This window comes from Eutrigla gurnardus (genome assembly GCF_963514095.1).
Source record: "Eutrigla gurnardus genome assembly, chromosome: 9".
Lineage (NCBI taxonomy): Eukaryota > Metazoa > Chordata > Actinopteri > Perciformes > Triglidae > Eutrigla > Eutrigla gurnardus.
Window position 1 is genome coordinate 25553645 of NC_139923.1, and position 21523 is coordinate 25575167.

General features: G+C 42.4%; 3 protein-coding genes across 3 annotated transcripts; 1 reads left to right on the top strand and 2 right to left on the bottom strand.

Moving 5' to 3' along the window:
- The first annotated feature begins 826 nt into the window (after positions 1–826).
- ada2a (adenosine deaminase 2a) lies at positions 827–6248 on the top strand. Its single transcript, XM_084018167.1, has 10 exons — positions 827–1155; positions 1422–1740; positions 2177–2396; positions 2975–3188; positions 3266–3393; positions 3489–3579; positions 3732–3840; positions 5575–5732; positions 5827–6029; positions 6107–6248. The coding sequence occupies exons 2-10, from the start codon at positions 1437–1439 to the stop codon at positions 6195–6197; spliced, it is 1518 nt and encodes a 505-aa protein (XP_083874293.1). The 5' UTR covers positions 827–1155; positions 1422–1436; the 3' UTR covers positions 6198–6248.
- A 699-nt stretch (positions 6249–6947) lies between these two features.
- ribc2 (RIB43A domain with coiled-coils 2) lies at positions 6948–11635 on the bottom strand. The gene is made up of 7 exons (XM_084018168.1): positions 11388–11635; positions 11177–11258; positions 9518–9799; positions 9302–9420; positions 8560–8739; positions 8316–8482; positions 6948–7084 (listed from the first exon to the last, which is right to left on the bottom strand). The coding sequence occupies exons 1-7, from the start codon at positions 11511–11513 to the stop codon at positions 7015–7017; spliced, it is 1026 nt and encodes a 341-aa protein (XP_083874294.1). The 5' UTR covers positions 11514–11635; the 3' UTR covers positions 6948–7014.
- Positions 11636–14605: 2970 nt separating this feature from the next.
- Positions 14606–20256, bottom strand: LOC311018760 (putative polypeptide N-acetylgalactosaminyltransferase 8). The gene is made up of 11 exons (XM_084017836.1): positions 19980–20256; positions 18918–19266; positions 18635–18801; positions 17562–17748; positions 16356–16553; positions 16156–16270; positions 15811–15996; positions 15493–15630; positions 15288–15380; positions 15007–15177; positions 14606–14831 (listed from the first exon to the last, which is right to left on the bottom strand). Exons 1-11 carry the CDS (start codon positions 20131–20133, stop codon positions 14712–14714), a joined length of 1878 nt encoding a protein of 625 aa, XP_083873962.1. The 5' UTR covers positions 20134–20256; the 3' UTR covers positions 14606–14711.
- Positions 20257–21523: the final 1267 nt, after the last annotated feature.

Sequence of the window (21523 nt, forward strand, 5' to 3'; positions counted from 1 at the left end):
GCCTCCACGGATTGCATGCTGCTTTGTTTGAGCCTTATGTCTGCAAGAGATGCGACGTCGAGAGGAAGCAGCACGGGCTTCCTTCAAGGACTTCTTGTAAGCAAACAAATATTTTTTTCAGCCCTAATGAGGACAAACTTGGCAGCTGCAAAATAAATAAATGAGTCAAATGAGGCATGTAATTAAGATACTTAGTAAGCAGGTTGTATAACTACATCCTGAGAGTGGTTAAACTTTTCCAATAAAACTCCTCCAACCACTTTCCTTGTCTGCAATTGAGTCTTAGTCAAGTTTTATTTATACAGCTATTTAAGTGCTCATTCTTTTTTAATTATTTTGTATTATTTAAATGATCTGGTCTGAAGTATTTTTGATATTAAGATAAAGTTTATATCTCTAAGATCTCAATTTTAATAGCTGGTCTTTTATGGGTGAACTAGTAGCGTAACTTCAATTAGTAATGACAGGTGTGTCTTATCTTTTCATCACTGTGACTGCATTTGTTCTATTTTCCATCTTATGGATCATGTTTTACAACATATTTGTTTAATGTTTGTGCAGTCTCAAATAGGAAACATGCTTCACTGGTATTAGTTTGTTAATAAATGTAGTAGTCCTGCAGATATGATCTTTTTTCATTGTTCATTTTAATCTTTTGAACTGCTGCCAACACTCTGTATTTTTACTGTTTGTATATCTTGATAATCTCGTCTGTGATTCAAAGTGCCTGCCAAAAAAAAAAAACACTGTAAACCAGCATGTCTACCGAGAGCGGCGGTGATTGGACGTTAAATTCCCCGAGTAAGCCAATCATAGCAGGAGGGGGCGGGACTTAGATGCACACGGAGGTCTGCACGCTGAGGGGGAGAAAAACAACTCCAGTAAACTCAGAGTAGACAGACAAAGACATCCTCGTAGCTTCGCAGCGCGGTTTGTTTGCTAACTTGTTTATTTTTGTGACACTATCTGATAAAAGCAAACACCAGCTGACACCGTCGAGTCGAGTCTTTCCGGTGGTTCTCTTGTTTTGAAAGTCGACTGGACTGTTTACCAAAATCGTCGTCACCTGTCGAAGCACCAGCTAAGCTACCGCTTGTGTGCACCAGCTTTCCGGTTATATCATACAGTCGTTTTTACATCCACGGCTAATTAAAAGTGAGTAACAGTAACCGGGTTTCCTTCAGTCTTATCGCTGTTCAACCTAGCAAGTAAAATGTTCACATTTACACACCAAGCTACTGAGTTAACCTAGCCTGCTGTTAGTTACCGTAATATTTCCTCTCGGTGACGTCAGTGTGTGGACATGGTTGAGGGTTTTATTTTATTTTTACCTCAGCTAAAGCAACTTTTTGTTTCGGTTCTCGCAACAAAACGTTGCTGACTTCCATGTTGCCGTAAACTGTTGATGTTTTCTCTCAAAGCTCGCCCCGGACTCAATGGCGGACTCGCAACAGCGACCCCTCGCGGCCGTGGCCTGCCTGCTCCTGTGCTGGCTGACCGGTGCTCTGTCCATCCCGGACCCCAGGCAGAGGGAGGCCCTCATGCGGCTGGAGGCCTCCATGCAGACAGGCGGGATGATGGTGCTGACGGATGCCGAGCAGCGGCTGGACGCTCTTCTGTTTAAAATGAAGCAGGAGGAGGTGGAGAGAGCAGACTTTCCTCCCGCCATGCACTTCTTCAGGGCCAGGGACCTCATCAGGACCAGTCCCATCTTCAACCTGCTCCAGAAGATGCCCAAAGGTTGGTTCATTTACATTTAGGACATTCAGCAGACGCTTTTATCCAAAGTGAATTACAATAAAGGAGAGTCGGAAAGAAAGGCAACATTGTGTTCAGTCTTGCACCTCAATTATAAAACATTTGAATATATAAAAGGACATCGTATCTTGTTTTGTGCTGAAGCACTTAGTATATTAATCAATAATTTTTATTAACAGAAAAAAATGTATCCGATCGATTCACATTTTTGGGGGGTTTTGGATCGTCAGTCAGACAAAATGAGACATTTGAAGATGTGGACGTGAAAATGTTTCCACTATGACCTTTTATAGGCTAAACAATAAATAATTTAATGGAGACCATAATAAGTGCTGGTGTAGGTTTCTGCATTGATTGACGTTTTAATTCACTTGTAATAATATAATAATATCCAAGTTCCTCATCATCACTGTTTAAGGGGGAGCTCTCCATTTGCATGACTTCGCCATGGTAGACGTGGAGTGGCTGTTGAAGAACGCGACCTATCGACCCCACTGCTACATGTGCTCCACTGACGAGCAGTCCGTCAGATTCATCTTCTCGTCCCAGTGGCCCAAAGCTCTGCCACGTTGCTCCCCCTGGACCCTGCTGGAAAACCTCCGAGCCAAGATGATCAACACCACGGATCTCGACAACAGGTTTTTCTTTTCTCAATGAGCTTGAAAAGGACAAATATCTAGTCGAAATAATACCACATAAAAATTAACTATTATATTTGATTCTGTATAATCACAATCCGGCTTTATTCTTCCGAGTCTTTGTCATGTTTTGTTGTATCTGTATCTTGATGCCAGAATTGAGTGGCTTTAAATCAGTTATCATTACAACTGTTTGACCATAAACCCACATGGAAAAGAGGGAGTATCTAACAGGAAATAAGCCCTTAAACACATGACTCAAAGCAGACTAGTTTAATTTAAAACTAAATTTAACATGATACACTTCCCCTTAAATTATTTGATTATTCTCATGAGATGTTTTTCCTTTTTTCGTAAACACGATGCGAGGACAGGATATAAAAAGATACGGAATCTCCCTGCATTAACCGTAAACACGATGCACTGTTATGAAGAGGAACACATTTTAATTATTGAATTGGTTGTACATGTTGGTTGAGTGTGGCGTGATGCCGCCACTGCAGATGTACTGCTCTCTGAGAAAGTAGGAGTTTTCCAAAAAGGTTAATCCGGTCACAACCGTGTCTTCGTATTCACAGCATCATGCGCAACTTGACGCTCTTCACGGATGAGGATCCAGAGAAGCTGTACCCCAGCCAGGATGTGATCTGGGATAAGTTTGAGCAGGCCTTCCTTGCGGTGTGGGGCCTGGTCACGTACGCTCCTGTCTTCAGAGACTATTACCGCCAAGGTCTCGCCCAGCTGCACGCGGACAATGTCATGTACCTGGAACTGCGAGCGTTACTCCCAGAGGTACTCCGTCATGCAGAGCGTGTACAATGCATTCACGTTACTTCATCATTGTTAGTAATTGTCTTTTTGTTCCTCAGATATACGAGTTGGACGGCAGCACTCATGGCGCGGCCTGGTCTCTGAAGACCTACCAGGAGGTCACCAGACAGTTCACAGCAGACCACCCTGACTTCTTTGGTGCAAGGTTCATCTTCACAATCCATAGGTGACACAGCAGCTTTAACTTATCAGTCCAACTCACGAGCAGACATCAGAGGCTGTAGATAGAATCGTTGATAACTCACTGACTCCATGCTTCAGGGGAGTAAATGCATCCGTGATGGCCACAGCTGTGGAGGAGGCTATGAAGCTACAGAGAGACTTCCCAGATATAATGGCTGGCTTTGACCTGGTGAGCTTTCAGTTTCACGTACGATGCGGATATTACAATTTTAGCCCAACCCGACTGTTTTGAATCAACATAACTTCAACGTGTGAAATGTAACAGCATCACTTCCCTATTTGTTGAAAAGAAAAGTGTGTTTGCTTCCTCTGTGTGTGCAGGTGGGCCGCGAGGACAGAGGAAGACCGCTGTGGTACTTCAGAGACGCCTTGTCACTGCCAGCAAAGAGAGGGGTGACGCTTCCTTTCTTCTTCCATGCTGGAGAGACCGGTGAGCTGTGGAGCACTCAGTTTGTACAGTTACAGTGTTAAACAGCATATAATGCTGCATGTGTGTCCAGGTTCAATAAGTACATGAGGTTTATCTTCTTTTTACTTGAATAAATGTGTGTCTGGATGCTCATGTCTTGCATATATATACTAAAATTCAAAGTGCAACAAAACCAAATATGTAATGTGTAAATTTTAAGCGCTACTACAGGAATGTGGTTGTTTTTTATTCTAAATAGGGGTGGGGGAAAAATCGATATTGCAATATCTTGTTGTGCTCTCTGTCGCAATAAATTAATCGATACACTGACGGCAAATATCGATATTTTGGGTCTACGGGTTTTTTTAGACTCCCATCAGTGCGTCTAAGAGTTTACGGTTCTCCGGAGCGGATCAGCGGGGGCCGCCCGCTGCCCGGTCTGATTGCCTATTTACGGACAGGATTCCGAGCGTTTAGAGGCTCACGGACTCACGGACTCTGGCATCGGGTACCCCGAGGCGGAGGAGGAGGGTCCGCCGACGTGACCCGCCGGCTCCCCGCCGGCGCTGCCCTCGTTTCCCCCGCTAGAGCAGCACCGGTTCAAAAATGAGCGTCATGCGCGAATGAAGCGAATAATCCAAAATGATCAAGCGGCACGCGTCTCACGCGATTGTATTCGCGTCTATCGCGTCCGGTGTGAACGCCGCATAAGCGTGGCCGTGTGCTGGCCGGTGCTGTTGGCATGAGGACCCACTTTTCGGCCGGGCTCGATTGCCTATTTACGGGCAGGATTCCGGGCGGCGCGTGTTTACCGTCCGCCGGAGGGTCCCCATGTGTGGATCCGCGGAGCCGTGTGCTGCCCGGTGTTGCTGTGAGCTCCAAGCGGTTTGAGACCCGACTACCCAGGTACTGGATGGGTGAACATAACTCTGCACATAATTAGTTGCATACTGAAATGTGCCCAATATTTCATTTAATTCTGATGTTATTCTTATCTTGTTTAGCTATTGTTAAACTAAAAGGGCCCAAGTTTACATAAAACAAGTTGCTACTGACTTTTCAGTATCAGAAAGCACTGTCCTGGTTTACATAAGACATGTTATTAATGTTCATGCACTTTAATGTGTCCAGCTGGACAGTGTTTATTCATTTGTACATTGTACGAAGTTTTGGAATTTATTTTTTATGCATATTTTTTTCAGTCACAATATCGTGATATATCGTTGATGAAATTTCTTGCAATATATCGAATATCGCAGATATCGTGATATTATCGTTATCGTGGGCCAAATATCGTCACAGTATCGAATCGTGAGTTACCCGTATCGTCCCACCCCTAATTCTAAATAATAGTAATAATAATACATAGGTTTTATATATGATGCTTTGCAAAAACAAACTAAATCAAAACAAAAGAGAACAGACTTTAAGCTTACGCTCAGATGGAGAAGCGGCGAACAGAACCACGCCACCGTCCTGACATGATGATTTCAATATACAAAAGGACATGGGTTTAAGGTAAACTCAAAGAAAAATGTCCCTCAAAAATCATATAAATGTATTGACATAAATGTCTTCAAACCCTGCCTTAAGCAAAGATAAAGTACCTTGCAAACCTTATCATAAACATTCCACCTGTCAGATACGTTTAAGTCCTATTTCAAATAAATACGTCCAAACCATCACACTTTGTGCTATTAAAAACATATACACATATACAATAACATGCACATTGTTTCTCTCTGCTGTGCGTAGACCTCCAGGGCACCGACGTGGACCAGAACTTGCTGGATGCTCTTTTGTTGAACACTTCCCGTATTGGCCACGGGTTTGCTCTGCTGCGCCACCCAGTGGCCAAGGATCTGTCCAGAAAGAGAGGGGTGGCTCTGGAAGTGTGCCCCATCTCCAACCAGGTACACCATCCCCTCATAAACCATACTGCTACTCCCCCAGCTACCAGAGTGTAATACATAAAACACAAACATCTCCTTTCCTGTCCCTGTTCAGGTGTTGAAGCTAGTAAACGATATGCGAAACCACCCGGCAGCTGCACTGATGTCAGAGAACCACCCGTTGGTCATCAGCTCCGATGACCCCGCCATGTTCGGCACCTCCGGGCTCTCGTACGACTTCTACGAGGCGTATGTGGGCTTCGGTGGGATCAGATCCCATTTAGGCACCCTCAAAGAGCTGGCCATAAACTCTATCCGGTGAGATGATGAGAGATGTGATTTACAAATCATTTAATTGTAGACTGTTCACTTACATCTCCCCGTCTGTCCTTCAGGTATAGTTCTCTGACCCCAAAACACCAGGAGAAAGCCCTGGCTCTGTGGCAGACAAGATGGGAGGAGTTTGTCTCCGAAAATGCTTTTTAGGAACGGAATTATTATATATATTTTTATATATAGAGAGAGAGAGAGGGTGAGAGTTTTAATTGTCCGTAGGGCAATCTTTAAAAGTATAAATGATGAATAATATGGAATAAGACGTTGCACAGATGAGCAGAAATATAGTAGCAAAGGTCCTTTTTCACTCCATCATTTTACAGTAGAGCACTGGGATACATGAGGATATTGATGATTATTAAACATGATATAACAGCCGTTATGCTATTAGTAAGACAACTGTAACAAGTCCCATCCGCTTTAAAAAAGCCTTTTGTTCCACGTTGCCAAAGTGAAGTTGCTTGTATGCAGTAAACAAGCCTGAGCCATGTCCCAGAACATTTATTGTGATTACTTGAACTACACACATGAAATAAGGCATTGTGGTATGTATATTTTTTTATTAAGGATCTCAATGTATTTGCACTTTTATGATTCAGGTTTTTCTATGTTTGTAATTGTGCCAAACTGCTTGAGGTACTGAATGTTTATCTTCTCTTAGTTGTGGTTTGCTTGTTAAAATGCATGTTAAACCCAGTGGGCTTTGAAACACTGTTCTTAAAAAAGAAAGTGTATTTTTTACTTGAACATGTACATTTTTTAGCTTTAGCTTTTGTGGATGGCTGTGGGGGCAGAGCTGACCATTTGCTCATGTAGGCACATTTTATGAAAAGAAAAAAAAAGTGAATCATACCATGCGTCATGTGAAAAAATATAATTAAAACTGTTGATTTATTGTTTGCTTGAGTTTATTCAGTGTTCTTCTCATGTAGCACCATTAACAGTACACAGCCACCGCGATGAGTCATCATCTGCTGCAGGTGTTGAATTTGGAGAAGAAGCTGTCATCGATGCATCCTCTTTCAATGTCCGGTTTCCTGAAAACGACACCAGTTTAGAATCGGTGTGACACAAGTGTGTGTGTGTGTGTGTGTGTGTGTGTGTGTGTGTGTGTGTGTGTGTGTGTGTGTGTGTGTGTGTGTGTGCGTGTGTGTGTGTGCGTGCGCGCGTGTGTGTGTGTGTGCGCGCGCGCGCTCTGCAGGACAGGCACTGAACTTAAGTGGACTTCCCATCTCCAACCTGTAGAGGTCACCGATGCAGTCATAAAGGATCCATCTGTCGTTGTGGAAGCCAGGCTGCACCATAACAGCATTGTCTACCTGCTCCAGCCTAGAACATCCAGGCAGACACTCGTGTCTATTCAGAGAGCACAAACTATGGAGTACTGGTCCAATCTAAAACTTCAGGGAAAGTTGGCAAAGCTGCCCTGTGCGGATCACTCTGTATCACACACACCATCTACAACAATGCCAACATCAGTGAGGAGCTACTTATCTTCTGTATTAAGGCACGCCTGCAGGTTCTCCCCACAAAATATAACTTATCACTGTGGTTCCCGTCCACCCATTCACCCCTCTGTATGCTACACGACTCCCCTCAACACCTGGAGTCAGTAGCTCACATCATGAACAGTTGCCCATCGTTTAAAGGACTCTACATTGCCAGACACAACAGACTTGTGGACCTTATTGCTGCTCAGATTCCCTGTGCGGCAGATGAAACACTTTCCAAACACGTGACTGTACAAAATGAATGGTTTAACTCACCTGCAAACACTTTTTTAGGAATGCCAAATACACCTGATATTATCATCATATCTCACAATTCCAGAAATGTTAAGCTATTTGAGGTATCATGTGCATTTGATCTGTTTATGGAAGACTCTTACTATTCTAAGACTGTAAAGTATCAATCATTGATATCCACCATTGAGAATCTGGGCTACAAATGCCAGCTTATCGTGCTGGTGTTTGGTAGTCTAGGGCATGTGCATAGGCTGGCGATCCGTGGACTACGCATCGGGGGGCTTTCTAGAACAACAGCCAAACAGCTAGTAAAGTACTGCTCAATTTCTTCTATCGTAGGAAGCATGTTTATCTGGAAACGGAGATGTTTCTTGTACCCCTGAAACAGTAACAATGTGCTGATGTGTTTTATCCTGTTGGATCATTCAAAATATTTGATTCTTACTGAAACCTGACTTGTAATGTGGAATCAAATAAAGTATATAAAGTGTGTGTGTGTGTGTGAAACCATAATGACACCGACTGTTGTTTGTGTGTTTCTGCCAGCTTGACGTTGGTGCTGTCCAGGTGTCGTCTCAGCTGCTTGTTCAGTTTGGCCTGCTGCCTCTCCACGAGCAGAGCTGTCCGAGCCGAGTCCAGACGGACGCGATCGTGTTGCCCGTCGTCTTGCTTTCTCTCTAGTTCTGCCCTCTGCCGATGCAGATAACAGACAGACAGATCAGTGGGCAGCTGTTTAAATGATCAAAAAGGACGTGTCTTCCTCTTACTTTTTTCTCCGCCGTCTGATATTTCTGGAACTGGATGATCTGTTGCAGGCTCTCAACCGGGGCTCTCCTGTCACTGCTGGGACAGATGCCAGGCGTGCCCGGGGTGGGTTCGCCATCTACACCTGGCAGCTGTCCTCCCAGGTGGGTCAGGGAATCGTCCTGGCAACGCTTCTCTTCATGCTACGCCCAATCCAGACCCAGCAAAAAGGTGGCAATGATAGAAAGTACAGTTAATGCTTCTCAAATTCCATTTCAGTGTCCAAAACTCCACAATAACTCTCTCACATCTGACAGAAAGAATTCTGAACTGTATTTTCACATTCAGAGGTATTATTTATTGTATAGTTAATTATTGTTTATAGTATAGTTTGCACAGTGTTTTTTTGCTGAGCTACTGCTGCTGTATCTGGGATTAATAAAGTCACGCTTTCTGTCTGTCCGTCTGTCTGCAATGAATCAATCACTTCTTAACTGAATACATCACCGAGAACAAAGCTGCTCAGTTTTAACTTCACTTCTTCTAAAGCTGGTTGAACCACAGATGATTGAAGAGTTTGCTTAAGATGGAACTCTTTGTATTACTCTTGCATATCATGAAAAGTATGCATTTCAGCATGTGTTTCCAAGCTCCGATGCCCTCCAATGTTGATTTCAGGATTAGTGAAGAAGAAGTTACACGTCCCATGTTTTTCAAGTTCGACCAGCCTCATGCGACAGTGAGCGATTACTTTACGTGACTTACCTTGGCCAGGTTGTACTCTTTGGTGGCGATGGCTGCCTCTTTCCTCCTCTCCATCTCAATGCGCTGAAGCAGCAGAGCTTCGTTGTCCATGTCTACTCTGCTCTGGTGGTAGCGCTGGTCTGAGGGGCAGTAGAAGGGGTGAAGTGAGTTTACGTTGCTGGTGTGGGACATTGAAGTGAGTATCTGTACCCCTGTATGGGATCAGACAAGACCTACCCTCCAGCTTTCGTTGATGCCTTTCTGCTGCTTGCTCGCTTTGCTGCTGGATGAGCCACTCTCTGAGCTGCTCCCTCTGTCTCTGTCGCCTGCCCTCGCTGTCGGGGTCCTCGCCCAGCAGGCCAGGGAGCATCATCTGTGCATCGCCGAGGTCTCTCGGGTCATACTTCCGCTGGCACTGAAGCCGGTAGTCATCTGTGGCTTTCGCAATCGCTCGCCTCTCCTTTAATTCTTTGGTATGGAGGCGCCAGGCCAATTTGCTGTTATGGAGCATATCAGCATCTGTGTGGACACATATGAAAATGCACTTCATTAGAAATGATGACAGAATGATTGATAGATTATTTCATTAATCCCTGAAGGGTAATATTTATTTCTCATAGTACGACGGAGTATTAGGGCCAGACTAAGAGAAAAAATAGATATTTTTTTCTAAATTACGAGAAAACATACATAATATTACGAGAATAAAGTCATAATATTAGGTCTACGAGAATAAAGTCGTAACATTACGAGAAAAAAGTCATAATATTACGAGAATAAAGTCATAATATTACGAGAATAAAGTCATAATATTAGTTCTACGAGAATAAAGTCGTAACATTACGAGAAAAAAGTCATAATATTACGAGAATAAAGTAATAATATTACGAGAATAAAGTCATAATATTACGAGAATAAAGTCGTAATAAGGAAATACTTAGTATAGTCTGGCCCTAATACTCCGTCGTAGTCATAGCAACATTGAAGAAAGTTACAAAAAATCATTCAATAACAATAAATACATTACAAAAAAAAAAGCACTTGAAAAGTACCATAATACGGAAGCCCTAAACGGCCATGCATACATACATTTTATTTCGTCCGTTTTCTCGTGATAACGAGATCATTTTACTCCGTTTTCTCGTGATAACGAGATAATTCCTCCGTTTTCTCGTGATAACGAGATAATTTTACTCCGTTTTCTCGTGATAACGAGATAATTTTACTCCGTTTGCTCGTGATAACGAGATCATTTTGAAGTTCGGTAAAGTTGGAAAGATATTCACAGAGTCGAACTTCCGGGATCAATAAATCAGAAGTGAAACGTTTTTCAAACACAAATGATGCCTCTGTCTCACCGTTATATCAAAGACTACGAGCTAAAGCACCAAAACCCCGATTTTTTACATAAATAAGCGAGCTGAACGGAGAACATTGATCTCCATGCGCAACCGGCAGCCGGGCGAGTGCGCAGGCACCGTCTGCAAATTGCAACACAATAAATAACTCCACTGTTATACAGTAGGCTACAGAGACTCCAAAATCACTACACACATCAAGGGTCTCTTTATGGTCAGTTCGAATCTGTGAATATCTTTCCAACTTTACCGAATTTGAAATCTCGCCTATCACGTTTCATTTGTTATCTCGTTATCACGGGAAAACAGAGGAAAATTATCTCGTTATCACGAGAAAACGGATGAAAATTATCTCGTTATCACGAGAAAACGGATGAAATAAAATGTATGTTTGCATGGCCGTTTAGGGCTTCCGTACCATAATACACAACACGGTGGCAGAACGTGCGTTTATGATTGTGAGTTTCCAAACCGTGACGCTGACGCTCCTAGAACTCTGACGTCAGCTAGCGTCGGCTAAACATTTCCGCTAACTCACCGTGAGCGTTTTCTTCCTCTTTCGTTGCCTGTTCTCGTTTCTGCTTCTCATTCACCTGCGTGTTTAATGCTTCCTGGTCCACCTATGAAAACAGCACGGACGTCACAGCGCAGCCAAACGCCCGTTCAGAAAAACAAAAGTTCCGCTACGCGTTAGCATTGCTCGCGCGGCTAATAACCGTTACAGACGGTAACAGCTAGCGTTAGCTTACCCCGATGGTCCTCACTTTCTCGTTGAAAATCCGTTCCCGTCTTTCCGTCTCTTTGTCGCGACGCCTCTGCAGACTTATCCTCGCGACGCGGTCCGAGAGTAACTCAACGTTAAACATTGTTGACATGAACAATTGAACGAAGCGGTGTTTAACTTGAAACGGACTCCTCTAAGACTCGAGCTACTTTTTAAACACACCGGTTGCTTAGAAACGAGAGTTCGTGCGCGTTCGTAGGCAGTCGGTTTTTTCCGGCATATCTGTGTGTCAAACAAAAAAGCAGACCTTCGGGATAAAGTTATCACTACTACTATCACCGTGTGTATTTAAGACAGCATGAATATCACAAGTGTGTTCTTACGCATTCATTTATTACACCAATATGACCATTTCGACATACTATACTATTTTACAACTTTTTCCGACATGCTATAGGCTACTATGAATTTTTCATGATTTTTTTTTACATGTTATACTATGCCTTTTTTTTTTTTACTTTTTTCGACATATATTATGATTTTTTATGACTTTTTTCCGACATATATTATTAATTATATTATATATTTATTATTATTTATTATATTTTTTATGGTTTATTGTAGTCATACAACTGATTACACAATCAAAACAAGCTTTTGCACAGTGTATATCACATAGCGGCACACATGATAGCCTAAATATTAATCTGAGAGTGCATTGTTAATTCACACAAGGCTTTTCTTTCAGCTACTTAAATTATCCATGTCAGCCATTTCTTTCTCATCTCCACCACCGTTTTCTCTGTGTAACTTCCAGGGAAGTCAGTGACCCGGCCGAGGGTCAGGCTGAGCCAATCAGATTGAACAAAAAGAGGAGCGGTCTAAGTTGCATTGACAGTATTGAACTGGCCCAGTCCGAGCATGTCAAAAAAGATATAATAAAACAAGCTTTATTATAGTAAGTGCATAAAAAGTCATAAAAAGTAATAATAGTATGTTGATAATTCTCAGTTGTGGGACAACATGAACATTTCGTGTCCTGGGCAAAACAATTTTAAATTGCCGATCATCATCAAAATATGTGTACAACTTGAACATTATATTTTGTGAAAATATTTTTATAGCATCACAGATAAAAAAAATTATATAAAAAAAATAAATATTTTGTATACTTTATTATTTACACACCCAATTAAAGTGTTTTTTTTTTTTATTAAACTATGATATACCACTCCAGATTCCTCACACTGAAAGTATGTCGTTGGTAAACTGTTCTAGGATGATCATTACAGGAGCCTCTTTTCCCAATTTCCAATTAACACAAACGATTATCAGCATGATGAGCACTGCCGTTAGAGATGAAAGGCTAGTAATTCCCCTTTTTAATAAAAAAAATAATTCAAACAAGTTTAATGACAAAATAGACTTTATTTCCAAATAGAGGGCTGGGAAGAAAAAAATATCCATATTTAAAAAAAAAAAAAAAACTCTCTCTTTCTGGCCTCCACTTAGAAGTAAGTGATCAAAACAAGATAAACACACAACACCCTATCCCGCACCTGCTTCTTCCATCTCAGAAAAATTGCTAAACTCAGAACCATGGTATCCCACTCAGAACTCAAACTGGCCGTCCACGCTTTCATCTCATCCAGACTGGATTATTGTAACTCACTGTTTACCTGCCTCAATAAATCATCTCTGGACCGTCTACAACTAATACAAAACGCTGCCGCTAGGCTGCTAACTCGCTCACAGAAGTCCTGTCATATCACTCCTATCCTCCGCGCCCTACATTGGCTCCCCATAGCTTTCAGATTCCAATTTAAAATTCTGGTAACCACCTTCAATGCCCTGCATGGGTCTGCCCCGGCCTACATCTCCGACCTCCTCCAGCCCTACTCCACTAGCCGGTCCCTAAGGTCCTCCGACCAGGGGCTCCTCACTCTTCCCCCGAACCAACCTCAAAACTAAAGGGGACCGAGCCTTTCGTCCGGTGGCCCCCAGACTCTGGAACGCTCTTCCCGCAGACTTGAGAGCCTCTGCGTCGTCTGAAGCTTTCAGGGCGCAGTTAAAAACCTACCTGTTTCGACAGGCCTTTGAACTGCAGGGCAGTTAATTGCTGTCGTTGTTTTATTCTTGGCTGCTCTTCATCTTTGTATATACTGTTGTCTTATTATGTTTTGTGAAAGCACTTTGCTGTGTGGTTTTATCATGTTTTGTGAAGCACTTTGTGACTCTGTGCTGTGAAAAGTGCTATATAAATAAAGAATTATTATTATTATTATTATTAAGTCCCAACAAGCCTTTAGAAAAACACACAGACAACCCTTTGATCCTTTATAAGCCCAAACTAATCCAGTAACACAAAGCCACTGTCCATAATATAGTAAGAATTGGTATGTTAATCGACACAGACACGCTTTGTATAGCTGCAATTAAGTGTTTTGTTTGTCATTAAATGTCTTGTCGTAACTTAGAACACCTCGACTCTGCCTACCTATAGCACTTTGATCATAGCACTGTTGTTCTTAAGATATGTTTGCTGAACAGCTACTACTTTACTCAGACGAGAAACACTTGTTTCTATTTGTTTAGCTCTTACTTTATTGGCAATGATATGTTGTGGTTTCTTTCTTTCGACAAATGTTATTATTGGTAGTCGCTTTGGACAAAAGTTAACTGTAGGCTAAATGTAGAACAAACTTGATAGAGCGGTTTTTAAGTTGGACCAGCATCAAGCATGTACTTGGGGAGATTCCAATAACATACTTGTTCTGGTTCTATCAAGTTACAAGACATTCAGAATACAAACAAGTTTTTCCATTGACTTTTACCACATTTACTTGTCACAGTTTGTTTATTGTTATTGTCCTCAATGTACGCACCTTCGTCACCAAGACAAACTCCCCATTGTTGTAAAATCCTTCTTGGCAATAAATGTTTCTGATTCTGAAAATTAACTTGACTAAATGATGTATTATTCTCCAAAACCATGGCATTTTACCAGTCTCCTTGTCCAAGAAGACATTTTAACACTTTGGTTAAATATGGTCACCCCCCCCCCCCCCCCCCCCCCCCCAAAACAGTCCGATTAATAAATGGTAGAAAAAAAATATTACTTGTAGACATTCATAAGTAGAGCAAATTTCCAAAATTCTGTTTTCAGGGGAAAAAAAGTATATCCATTCCACATGACTTACCAAATCGGTCAAGTAGAGTATCTTTCAATAATTACAAAGGTCATAGCAGTATTCTGATTTAATTCCTTTTTCACACTCGGGTGTTATTATCCACCGACTCATGAGCACAAAAGTGCAATTATTGTTCGACATACACACAACACACGCACTTAAAAGGGCTTAATTATGTTTTGGATTTCCCATCTTTGGCCAGAACATTCCTGTATGACAAGTTTGCCGCTTTTAATTTCCAGACATCTTTTTGTCTGTCTGTTCTTCAGCTCTTTCCCCTGGAAAATAGAACACTTGTCAGGAATGCAAAGGCAACATTCAGACAGCTATGAGTCTCCCTAAACCCATCCACCCTCGAATCTGGTTACTATAATTAAAAAAATTAATCGCTTCATCTTGTCCTTGACTTTCAGATACTTTGCTGTATGTTTTTAATGATAGGTGAACTCGTACCTGACTGAAGTCCCAGTAGATCCCCATTTTTTTCTGCATGGCCTCTTTGCAGTTGTACAGGCCAGGCTCTGTATCTTGCTTCCCCACGTCTGCTATGCACCGGTTGTCGTTGTACTTGTGGGACTTTATGCCACCAATGTAGAGCTCGCCGTTGGAGCGATAATAACAGACCTAAAAAAATAAATAAAAAAAACGGATTGAGAGGTTTTATAATCAAAAGCCAACAAACGAACATGATTTAAAATTGTCACCTTTCAACCATAATTAGCTCCTCGACTTACTTGAGGTCCATAGTAGTGGCAGTTGTGGGCGATGGGTGTGTGACCTGGCACCGGGCCCTGGTCTAAGCATACGTCAGCATCGAGATTCTTCATCTGTAAGTGGGGGGAGATCATCATTTCTGTCCAATCTAGTGAAAATGTATCCAACACTATGGTATGTAAAATGTGGAAATGCATGTGGCTGTGGCACACACACTTAACTTACTCCTCCATAAGCCAGTAGGTTGTCCAAGGGGTCCAACTTGGGATACACATTTTCCAGGTACCATTTGAAAGGTTTACATTTCAACCTTTCCCTGAGTTTCTTCCTCTCCGTGACATTCCCGATGTCAAGTCCGTGATTCTGCAGAGAGTGGGGCGTAATTTGTTTGTGAAATAATACAAAATGTGCTCATAACTATTCTACGAAGCCTCGGACGTTCGTCCTTCATCCCGTGTGTGGAAGAACGACATGGGAAAATCAAAAAGGCTTTTTTTGTTGTTGTTGTTGTTGTTTTGCTCTTCATGATGACATTTCAAGTACCTCGAATGGCAAGTTCCAGGCCAAGTTGACGTTGTGTTTGTATTCGTCCATCCAGATTTCTGCTACCCTCAGGGCGTTTCTCTTCATGGCTATGCTCAGATCAAGTAAGTAGGGCTTGTGGGCTCTCTCGATGTGGGCAATCTTGGAGCACGGAACGACCTCAATACTGCCTCCACATGTCCACACCTATAAGAGCAAAAAAAAAAAGCCCCATGTCTTCCTGGTAAATTTGCATAAAACCAGCCAGAAACAGTCTGGCTCCTACTCTACTATGATCTGTGCTCTTTGTCCCTCCAAGTTGGCCGTCGACCACGCGATCTGGTGAGTTATCTGAAGCTTACTCACGCGGATTCCTAGCTCAACATTTTCTCCACCGTAAATTTTCATTCCTTCATCGAGGAGCCCGATTTCTCCTAGAAACTTCCTGTCAGCGACTAGGATCCCCATGACAGACGGACTTCTGTCGTGAAAGAAGAGAGCCGTTAGTACAACAACCACTTACACCAGGTCCAGGTGTTTTTCGCTGCATTGTAAAATGAACTTACTTTCCAGGCAATGAGCGGTCTTTGAGGTTGTTATACTCGTCTGAAAAACCCTCGTACATGCACCACAAGGCCCAGTCGAAGGCGTGTGCTGCCGGTTGATATTCGACGACCCTGAGGTCGTCGTAGTAGACTTTGTCAAACACAGGGGAGGTCACCACCGTTCGGTCACCTTTGATCTGTGTCAGCAGGGGTTCAGCCCTGCATGAAGGTGAGAGAGGAGATGGGTATCACTGAAACAATTTGTGTTTTATAACTTCTGCTGCTTGAATATCTTGTTTTTTTGACTGTGAGTCACTGAGATTTAGGTTTCCAAAAGAAGGCAGAACATTCATCTCACATGCACTTCCGTTTTAAATTGTACACAACCCAAGTGCCCATTGATGCAGCATTTGAAAAGGTCTAGAGGTGTTGGATTTATTAGATTTATTTTGCTCAAGCACAATTGCATATCAGCACCATACTAGTGGCGAATGACGAGAAAGTTGCTGAGCAGCTCCAAGCCCCGGTTCCGTCAGTGAGGCTGTACTGGAATCAGATAGTGGTTGTTGCCACAAATGTGTGTGACTGGTTAAATGGCATTCCTGAAAAAGTCAGCAACGTTTGTGATTAAACAAAGGCTAAGCTATGCTGGTGGTTTGACCTTAGAATCTGTTTGTGACCGCATCCGATATGGAAACCTTCCTGAGTACCATTTAATTACTGTAGAAAAAGTATTACAACAGGTCCAAACCATCAACCTGGTCCTTAACTAAGTACCGCATGTCATCGTCTCATCACATGATCAAACTTGACATTGGACAATATTAACATACGTATTAACGTATATGTTTTAATCACATATCTTTATATGAAAAAACAAAGAAATTATTATTTTAGGGCCATCTCATTATATGCACCTTAATGAAGTGTCTCATAATGCAAGTCTTTTTTTATTATTATTATTATTTTTTAACATTATGCATGTCTTGTATCGTGAGCCTGTGTGTCTTTTTTAGTGTGACCATCATTTGTCCGGGGACTTTAGAAGAAAAAAATCACTCACAGCTTCTTGGCTTACTGTGGTGTATTCATAATGTTTCTAAAAGTGCACTGTTGCCCTTTAAATAAACTAATAAATAAAAAAATAAACTATGCTTGAGAATTGCAAGCAAACAATCTACTTTCTTAAATAGTATAACTAAGCTTGCTGTAAGTGAATTGCCATACCACAGCTCGTGGACTTCGATGTGCGCGTCCAGGATGGCGACCACGTCGGCGGTAGCAGCCCTCCACCCAGAAGCCCTGGAGAACGCAAGGCCTTGCTGCTCCTTGTGCCTCACTCTTGTAATACGGAGACTTGGGTTCTGCTGCTCGATTAACTTCACGTACGTGTCCAGGGCCTCCTTCAGGTCGTCTGCATGGAGAGGAGAATGGCGGCACTTGTTACGAGATTAAGGGATAAATAAACAGAGATCAGCGATACATATTGTTGGCACATACATGCTTTGGAAGAGGCTGTGAAACCTGTTTGGGCACCGATTAAACAGAGATCAGCGATATATATTGTTGGCACGCCGGGGCGTTGCTAGACATAAAGCTCTACTGGGGCACAGGCCCCCTATTACTAAAATCACAAAAAAGAGCGGTGCACCGGCTACGACATGCACACTGCCGTGCACGGACGTAATGTGTGCGCCGGACCCGGACCACAAGGTGCGCGCCTCAGCTTGTATTTTGGGTTAAAATATGTTTGAGATTGTGGATGAAAAAGAAAATCCATTCTTTTACCGTTATTATCAATATAAATTAATCCACTGCCAAATATAGTAGCTCGTTAAAACTCGAACAGGAGATTTTACTGATCAATACTGGGGCACGGCAGATCAATACTGGGGCACGTGCCCCAGTAAAAAGTGTCTAGCGACGCCCATGTTGGCACATAGAAAGCTTTGGACGAGGCTGTGAAACCTGTTTGGGCATCGATTACCAAGAATGCAAAGAGGGAGCCATAGATCTGATCAAAGACATGCATCAGATGCTCATAAACTACATTATACATCGGGTCAAATTGAAGTTGTAGTTTGTGATGTCCTGATTGCGTTCTACTGAACGTTTTATATAAACAAAAAACGTTTACACATAAATGAACATGTTACAATGAAACCGTCGCCAAACAAGTTCACACAGGCACAATGATGCATGTTTACCAGCCTGACCTGCCCTCCTAGTCTTATTTGTAGCTTCTCAAACGGTGGAAAAACATATCTTTGCACAGTCTGATTCATTTGCAGTCAACCAACCATTGGAGCTATTGTCATCCACCAGTATGATCTCCTTCAACAGGTTTTTGGGGGTGCGGTCGACGATGCTGCGGACAGCTCTTTTGATGATAGACAAGGCCTCATTGAGGTAGATTAGGATAACTGCTAGGCTCGGCAGGTCCTTTGGGTACTGCTTTTTGAGACACCTATTCAGAGACAGAAGGATGGCCAAACTTAAAAAAAGAAGGGAATCGATGAACTATTGAGAACTTTTCCGTGTATGAAATTCGTCATCACAGGAATGGAAAATGACAAGTTGCACCTTTTGTCCCTGGTATCTGGGAGAGGTCGGTCTAGAGGAAGGCGGTCGCTGAGAAAAACGTTGTATCCGTATTTCTCAAACAAACCCTGAGCCTCCCTCTGGTCCTCCTCGGACAGATTGTCCCCCCACTCCTTGAACAGGTAGGAGTTGGGGAACAGTTTAGTGGACTTCTTATCTTTGGCAGCCTCCTCCTTTTTATCCTGCAGGCTCTTTGCTCCGGGTTGCTCGTTCTGCTCCGGCGGCTTTATAACCGCCGGCTGTTCAACCTTTGCAACGTTTCTCTGTTTGTCCTCTTCAAGCATTTTCTGCATGGCTTCCTGCTTCTGCTCAAAAGCCTTGACAACATTGTCTTGAGGAAAGGAAGGAGGGAGGAAGGGAGGGAGAGAGAGAGAGAGAGAGAGAGAGAGAGAGAGACATTATCACCATTTGCAGAAAATACTGTTGTTTTTCATAATCAAAATAAAACGTCTTCCTTCATGTTCTCTTGATTGATTCTACATAAAAAATAACTTTTTATTGATATCCAGGAGAGAAATTGGGCCATTAGCCTAAGAAACACACAATAGACAAAGACATGACACAAACAATATAAAAAGAAAAAAATATAAAGTTTGACCTAATTTATCATTAATATACAGATCATATACGTCATCATTTTTGCGCATTGCTGCTTTCTTTTCCTACGCCAGTCACAAATGTATTTGTTTAGAAAAAGGAAAGGAAAGGAAAAATGCGCAAACATTATTACGTTTTCTATATATAACGTTATGTTTTATTTATATAAAACATTTTTTTCCCCGCGTGTCATTATTTTGTGTGCAGACACACAGACGCACACACACCAAAAAAAGCGCAGTGAACTAACATTTAAACTTGAATTTAGTTCAATCAAACTGACCCCAACTTTCTTTCCATTTCTCCATTTTTTTTTTTTTTTTTTTTTTTTTTTTACAGCCGATACAAATAAATAAATCTTTTTTTTTTTTTTTTACAGCCGATACAAATAAATAAATCAGAATAACTTGTATAAACAGAGAAGGACTGATCGTTGCCTCCACTCACACAGCCTGTCGACACTCCTCTCCAGGTCAGAAAAACTCCGCACAATGCGCGGCGTGTCCAGCTCCGTGCGCTCGTACTCGCTCTTCAGATACGTGCCCAAGTAGAGGATGAGCGCGAGGCCCCCCACGAGGAGCATCGGCTGCCTGGGTCTCATTGTTAGCTCACCGAATGATGCTCCAGCCAAGGGAATAAAAAATTATAAAAATAATGATAATAACAAATTCAGATAATTGGACAGGGTTCAACCACACAGACGTGTGATGACAAAGACATGATGACATGATGCGGGGTGAGCCTTCCTGTCCTGCGTGTCTGTAAGATGACCAGGTGTTGCTGATGGGCGTGGCTTCTCGTGCGTAAAGGTGTGCCAGTTACTCTCAAAAATGGTGTTGCCAGGACTTGACATTTGTGGTTTAGCCAGACCTCCGTAGAAAAACGGAAAAAACAAATCTGTACCTTATGTACTATAGTAGAACACACACACACACACACACACACACACACATATATATATATATATACATATATATATATACATATATATACATACATACTGTTACGGCCTAAGAGCCGTCAGTGGTTGTGTGTGGTTGTGTGTGGGTGTGGCCCTGTTCTTTTTAAGGGAAGCTTGTTTTCTGTTTGTGTTTTCACTTTGCGCGCTCAAAGCGTGAGTCAGTGTGTTTTCTTGGCAACATAATAAAGCCTTAAACTGATTTGGGAGTTAAGTTTCCTTTTTTGTAATGTGTTACTCCCCACAGCCCCTAGACCTCCCAGGGGACGTAACATATTTTGGGGGCTCGTCCGGGATCCTTTTTTTTTGAACCGGTAACTCTACTTTTTTGTAGTTTGTTCTTGTGGTAGGTTGTATCTGCCGTGGTCAGCTTGGCGAGTGCTGTTGTCTTGGTGTCCGCTGTCCAGCCTTGAGTGTGAACGAACAGCTTCCTCAGGTAAGATAGGAGTGTCCAGCTGGGTTTAAACCACCTTTCCCTCGAGCACTCATTTGTTATTTTGCCTTTTTTATTTTCGGGGCAAATCCTGGGCGGGGATATAATTCTCCAGTGGGGGTAGGCATTTCAGGGCTCCGGCCGCTGATGTTTTTGCCTTTCAAGTCGCCTCGAGCCCGGCACGCTCCAGAAGACAGATAGGCTTAGGTTGGGTGAGGCAGGATCTGAGGAGTTGTTGTTGGTTGGAGTTTTATTTGTCTGTATGTTTATGCGGCACCTGGCATAAGTACTTGTTTTGTTTGGTCACTGGTAGGTTTGCTCTCAGCCTTAGGAGCTGTCGGTTAGGTTTAAAGGTAACTGTAGCATTACCGGCGAAATTAGCTTAGCTTGCCCCTAACTGACTGTGTTTGCTGGTCACGTAGCATACAGCTGCGGTGTGTTGTGTTGATTGCCTGTCGGTGAGTATGGCAGCTTTTGATTTGGCTCTGTTTGTGGACAATCCTACAATCAGTCAGTTTGAAGCATGTAGGAAATGTGATTTGATGGAAATTGCAAAACACTATGGCATTTCTGTATCTAGCTCCCTGGCTGAAAAAGAAA